At 47.1% G+C, this 7026-nt stretch overlaps 1 protein-coding gene across 1 annotated transcript in view; it reads left to right on the forward strand.

Annotated features, from left to right (window-relative positions):
* Nucleotides 1-7026, forward strand: part of EDC4 (enhancer of mRNA decapping 4) — a 62597-nt gene that overhangs the window by 3467 nt on the left and 52104 nt on the right. Inside the window, exons 3-4 of the mRNA XM_006034733.3 lie at nt 957-1113; nt 3800-3911. Of these exons, the coding sequence (XP_006034795.1) occupies nt 957-1113; nt 3800-3911 (269 nt within the window). The remainder of the gene's footprint in view (nt 1-956; nt 1114-3799; nt 3912-7026) is intronic.

Below are 7026 nucleotides of genomic sequence, written 5' to 3' on the forward strand. Positions count from 1 at the left end.
TCTTTCCTGCCTATGCAGGGGGTCGGACTCGATGATCTATTGAGGTCCCTTCTGACCCTAACATCTATGAATAAAACCATGGTTTGAAACGCAGATGCCAGTCATGTCATTGAGAAGCTTGCACCTTTGCAGGTGCAGTGCAATTCTTAGGGCTAGCAAACACAAAAGAATAATGGAGGGATCTGGCATGCCCATTGCCACCTTTGCTTGGGTATACCAAGTGTATATACAGAACCTCAGGCATAGTGTTTCTGCATATGTTCAGGAGATTGGACCAGATGACCCTTGAGAGCCTTTCTAACCCAATGATTCTGTGTGCTTACTAGTTAATGTACATGCACACAGCCACAGTAACTGCATTCATGTACAGTACTAGATCCACAGCTGTGTACTCACAAGCCAGATTTTCAGAATTTGGTTGTATAAGTAGGAATCAAACTTGGGCAGCTGATTTTGAATAGGGTCGTTCATATGTGCTGTTTCAGGCTGTCTGCAGACTTGAAGAATTCGCCACCCCCAGAGTTAGCTGCCTCCCTTTTTAGAAGGTTTCTTCTTTGGCCATAAGGACTAAAAAGCTCAATGTCTGAAAAGTCTTTTGTTCTGAAGCTTGATGAATGGCTCAGGCTGGTTAGTCCTGGCCTGCAGGTCAGGTGGTGATGCCACTAATTTGGGTTGTTCAATTCTTGAATAGGGATTTCCTGTTCATGTCTGTTGCCTTCTCTTTGTTTCTTTTCTGAGAAGAGTTAGTCCGATGGAGGGAAAACTATAGCTCCACACCTACCCATAGAGATGCTTGTTACTCTGGGTTCATTTTCACCTACCTCACCTGGACAGGTCAGCATATTCCCAATAAGGTGGTGAAACCTAAGGAGATCATCCAGGTAAAAGGTATTTTGCACTGTACTGCATCACTTCCAAGGCTGACTCTTATGCATGCTGTTCATGTTTGTCCTTAGGTTCAGTGAATGAAAATCAGCGACCATCCAGTTCATACAATGGGGACCTGAACGGGCTGCTGGTGCCAGACCCCATCACAACTGGAGATGGAGCTTCATTGGCTAAGCCAATGCACCGCAGTGTTCCTCTGGGAACCCTGCAGGAGAAGCAAGTCATGTAAGTTGTTCACCGTTAGTCATTTCTAATATGTGGAAATGCCCAGAAGACCAGTCTGATACATCTCAGTTAGTTTATTGATTAAGCGTATGAAGGCTGTTAGCAATCCTTAGCCTGTGGCACTGCTGCAGAAACTAAAATGGAGCAAGCTCAGCATATTGGTTAATGCACCTCCAGTTTTAATCCACATATACCTATAGAATTCAGCAAACCTCCATTTGCTTTTACCTCAACAGGTAAGAATCCCAAAGTCCCATGCATACAGCTTCTTAAGGATGTATGGCAGTTCTTAAAAATTCTAATATTATAAAAGCCTTAGTCTGTCTGTCCGTAACGCTTTATTCATACTCTGATTGGTTTCCTCGGTAGCCAGTCAGAGTGCTCTGGACAGACAGACAGACATGGTGGAGACAGCAGAGTCTGAGGGGCCAGAGCAGGGGGGCCAGGCCAGCTCTGCCGGCCTTGCCCCCTGCCGCCCTGCTCCTTGGAGGCAGAGGGGGATGACAGGGAATGGAGCACCGCCATAACAGAGGGGATGCATCGGGGGGCAATGTGTCCCGCCCCACCTCGCCCCCTCCCCACCTGCTCCTTGGAGCCAGGGGCCGGGGCACTCCCCCTTCCAACAACAGCCCGTGGAGGAAAGCAGGGAGGGAGGGGGAGGGGGTGTGACTGGTGGCTGCCCCCCACCGCAGCCACCGCTGCTGTGGGCTCCGGTGGCCCTGGCCTGGAGCAGCGGGGGGGAGGCAAGGAGCAGCTCCAGCCCAGCCCAGGAGGGCGGCGGCGAGTGGAGCGGCGGCGGCGGGGGGGGGGGGCCAGCCCAGGGGGGGGGGGTGGCCCAGCCCAGGCGTGGCGGCGGCAAGTGGAGCGGCCCAGGCTCTGGCCCTGGCCTGAAGTGTTGGGGAGGGGAGGAGGACAATGGCCTCAGTCCTGGCCCAAAGTGGCAGGGAGGAAGGTAGGGAGCGGCCATGACCCGAGGCAGGGTCGAGGGGGGAGGGAGCTGGACACAGTCCTCTGTTTCTGCCTTCCCCACACCCTGTCATTCTTGATGGGCAATTTGCTAGTGGAAGCATAGAAGTGCAAGATTCATCATGCTTGTCTGATACAAAAGAAAAAAAAAACAATTATAACAAATATTTTGAAAACAATGCAAGTGTTTGAATATTGGAAGATTTCATTTCATGATTTAGTATAGTGCAGTAAACAACATCTTTATAAATGTCTGAGTTAAATAGATACCCAAACATATACCATGCTTAACATAACAGCCTAAAGATAATATAGCTTTAGCTAACAGCATTTTGCAGGGATGCCTGAGAACAAGTGGGAAGCTCTGTCAAATCTTGGTTCTGGTGAGACAGATATAATGAGAAGCTGTGAAAATGCAGTTTAGATTTTATAGCAATTCAGCAAAAATATTTTTCTCTTCCGAAGGCCAGTGCCTACATTTATATTGGATTGTGAGGAATATCTCTGAGGCAGATATGACTGTAAAGAGCCCTAGGTCTGATGTGCAGCATCTCTGCTGTTCAAGAATTAAGGAGCCCTGGTGGAACTGTGTAAGAGAGGGGGAAGCAGGTCTGAAATTAAAAAAAAAAAAGATATTCTGCAAATTGAGATTTGAAAAAAAAAATCAGCAGAGCTCAGGATGCGTATAGTAGCAGGTACTGCAATTGATGTGTGTTGGTAGAGCTGTATATGGAAACTTGTGTGCACTGCAGTTCACCCATCCCCATACTTCTCTGTCACTTCAAGTAATGTTTGTACTGCATGTTGTAGAGCAATGTAGAGATGCCTGATTTAGCCTGGTCATAGGAAGCAGTGTAGCTGAGATAGTATAGAGCTTCACATGTGCTCGTGTCTCAAGTGGGAAAATAAACATGCATGGAGCTCTGTGCCATTATAACTGGACTGCTTTCAGGTCTTTGGTTAGGTCTGATCTCTCTTGCACCATGCTGTGGAGTGTAGACATACCCTATATATTCCTTAGGCAGTTTGTCTTCAGGTAGCACCTAGCAGAAGAACTGATCCCAAGGTAAGTTACTACCCTGCTGAGTGGTATACATAATTAGGTGTGCCTATGACACTATACAAAGGTTTGGCGGTGACGCTGCAGGTAAAGTTTTTACTTACTTTCTATCACAAGTCATGAGTGATGACATAGCAACCCAGATATTACTGTACAGGATTAGAGCATTGATCTATTCAGTCCAATCCTCTTCGTCTTTGCATGACTGCTCTTCTCTGCATTAAGCTAGTCGTATGAAGATGCCTGCAATTTGGCTTCTCTGAAGATCACTTGTTTAGCATGTTCCTGAGAGGTGCTACTGGGGGAAATGCTTAACAGCAAGTTTCACTTCTTCCAGTGACCGCATATGTTTGGTCTTAGACCAGCTGCATTTTTTGGTAGTATTTGGACTGTGACGCAGACCAACTCTGAGGAATCTTACAACTTGAAGGCATAAGGGTGGATAACTTGGGTGTGAGAAACCTTTGAGAGATTTTAAGCTAAAGAAGCTAGACCTTTCTGCGTGGTTTACTAATGTTGAATTTGAACATAGAAGAGTAACACGAGTATCGCTGAATTGCAATTTAAAACTGTTTCCCATGACATTTGTGCAGTGTCACTCTCTCCTTGTACTCAAGAAGGCTGGTGTGTGACTTTAACTCTTTTTATTTTTCTTCAAAGCTGCCTTTCTGGAGATGACAGCTCTACCTGCCTTGTGATATCAGCGAAAGATGTGGAGATAGTAGCCAGTAGTGATTCTAGCATCACCAGTAAGGCCAGAGGGAGCAACAAGGTAAAGGGAAAGTATTCCTCTGTCTGGTCAGTCTAAGCCAGTGATTCTTGGCTAGGGTGCTGTGAGATCCTGTTAGCCAGGGGTGGACACAATACAGTCCATGGGCCAGATCTGGATCACCAACTGATTGATCTGGCCCATGGAACAGTAGCTACCAACTTACGGGATCTGGCCCACCCACCGGTGGCTCCAACCACCATGTGCAGACAAGTGGGCTAGACTGTTTCCACTGTGCCAGGTGGGTAGGCAAGACTGTTTGTTTCCACCTAGCACTTGGACAGCAGCATCACTTGTGGACCTCAGTGGACACCCCCAATCCCCACCTGCTGGGCCCCTCCACAGCTGTTTCCAGTGCTTCTGTTACGCCAGGCAGGTGGTGGTGTATGCAGTGGACACAACCAGCAGGTTCCAGGTTGGGAATGGGGATCAGGGCATGCTACAGCTCTGGGCAGGTGCGGGGAGAGACGGGGGGAGAAAGACAGGATCAGGGTGTACTACAGCTCTAGGGCAGGGGAGAGTGGGGGAAGGTTAGAGAGAGAGATGGCCCTCAAGAGGACACTAAAACTCATTAAGTGGCCCTCCAGTCAAAATAGGTGCCCACCCCTGCTTTTAGGGATGCCATGCAATATTAGCACTGTTGGGTATGCAAAGACTTGCACATGATTCACAAGATAAACCAGAGATTTCAAATAGGAATCCATTGTGTCAAAAATATTTGGACATGTAATCTTTTGAGTTCTCTGAAACCAGAGAATTGCTCTGTTAATTTTCCGTAGTCATAAAGTCTCAGCAAAAGCTGAGAGCTGGTATTTTGCAAAGGTTTTGCTTGAATCTAAAAAGCTTGAGAACCGCAGGTCTAAGCCCATCACTGTAACACCTAAGTACCTCTTAAGGTTTTAAAAATGAAAATAACTGTTTCCTTCCCAGTTTGTCAAAGGGTAACTCTTCCTTAATTATGGGGGGTGGGGTGTTTGAGGAACCTATTGAGAGAAAGGTGACTCAGAGACGGATTTTAGGCACGTAACTCATTTTTTTGCAGCAGTGAGCTCCATTGTCTAGGACAGTGGTTTTTAACCCTTAGGGGTCCTCAGACTATGTCTAAGGGATCTGCAAAAGATGACTGTAATCAGTTAGAAGGATGTGAATACCCATACTTACAATTCAAAGGGGTCTGCACCTTTATTCAAAATTTAGAAAGGGGCCCATGCCCCCATTCAAAATTCTTTAAGGGTCTGCAAATGAAAAAAAGTTGAAAACCACTGGTCTAAGTGCAGCTTCTGTGAAAGTTCCCTTCCCTGTGTTTCCTGTTAGTCATTGGTTTCCTTGCTCCAATGGGAGGTCATGGCCATGAAGGGAGAAGTGACCTAAGCTGTAGGTCTGACCAGGTCAACTGAGGGCTCTGGTTAGCATAGTCGTGGAGAAGTAGGGCTAGAAAGGACCTTGAGAGGTCATCTAGTCCAGCTCCTTGCCTGAGGCTGGATCATTCCAATCTAAACCATCATATACAAATCCATTGTCTAGCTACTCACCAAAATTATGGTGTCAACCCTGACACGAGACAACACAACACCCTAACCTGCTATAGGTAAAGCAACAGCATAGTGCTGTTAAGTAGCTTCTATGCTGAGCAGGGAACAGAGTACCAGATGTGTTCAACTTGAATCACTCCGCAGATGAGTTGTTATATTTTGACCCAATTGGAATTTTTCCAGAGCTTTTGGCTACATTCCTAAATAAGAGTTGGAGATTTATTTTGAGTATTAATTATAGAGGTTGATGGCCATAAAAGTGTGGATCACCATTCTACCCCTGTTTGGCAGGGTGGCCTGCTGGGCAGTCACAGATGGAAAGCATGATACTTTGTTATCTTGATATTCATAGTACTTTTCAGTTCCTTTCTCTGTATCTACCGCAGGGACAACCTTTAGTACATTAGGCCAGGCCTCTGTCTCAACTACTCCCAGATTCCCTACTGGCAGTATTTAAACCTAGGGCAGCTGCCTCATGCCATAGACAGAATAGGCACTTTTATCTCAAATACCCTTTCCATTGACTGTTGCTGGAGTCCCAGACTTCCCTTCAGTCTCTGTGCTAGCATTGTCCCATGGTAGATGAGCCAGTAGTATTATTCAGCAGTACCTGATAGTACCTTTTTTACCTGAATCTAAGATTACATTGAATTTAAGAGGACCCCCCCAACATTTAGATTCAATACATGGACAATTGTAAATATAAGAACATAAGTTCCACACTGAGTCAGACCAATGGTCCATCTAGCCCAGTATTTTGTCTCCATTCATGAGTGGCAGAAGTGGATGCTGGAGGAGAGCACTGAATCAGATATCTCTAGAATAAGATATCTCCTTTTCAAAACCTTCCCTGGTGTCTACCATGTATTGGGTTAGAGATGCCAGAGAAGACGCCGCCAACCATTCTGTTCAATACTCATTAATACCCACCACCCCCTGTGGCAGTTAATTCCACAAGTTAACTACACATTGCTTTAGGTATTTTCTATTATTAGTATTAAACGTGTCACCTACTAATTTCAGTAGGTATCCCCCCTACTTCTAGTATTCTGGGACTTGGAATCTAATTAATAGCAGTTTGTCTTAAATTCATTTCTGCCCCCTCCCCCGCTACTGCTGTGGTGGGGAAGGTAGTGGTGTGGGAGGGAGGAGTAGACCCTTGCCCCTTGCTCCCCTGCCTCTTGTTTCTCCCAACGTGCCTGTGTCTGCCACCCTATCACGTGTCCTCTCTGCCCCTTTGTGCATGTGCCTGGCTGCCACTTCTTCCTTGTATGCCACCTTTCCTTACCTCCTGTTGCAGCTCTGTTCTCTGGGCAGCAGATGTATGACCCAAGCCCCAGCCCAGCTGGGCCAGGGAGAAGTGGAGGCAGCTCCCAGCTAGGCAGGGTTGGGACTGGAGTCACAGCAGAAAGCAAGGTGGGGGGAGGGGAGCAGGGTGTGAGAATGGCAGACATAGGTATGGAGTGGGGCAAGGGATAGGGAGGCAGGCTGCAGGGTCCCCCCACCCCTGCCATAGTCTCCCCTGTGCTCCCCCCAACTGCATACCCCCTCCCCCCCCCCAGTGAGCCATTCTGGCTTGGGGTAAC

This window comes from Alligator sinensis, unplaced genomic scaffold (genome assembly GCF_000455745.1).
Source record: "Alligator sinensis unplaced genomic scaffold, ASM45574v1 scaffold1317_1, whole genome shotgun sequence".
Taxonomy (NCBI): domain Eukaryota; kingdom Metazoa; phylum Chordata; order Crocodylia; family Alligatoridae; genus Alligator; species Alligator sinensis.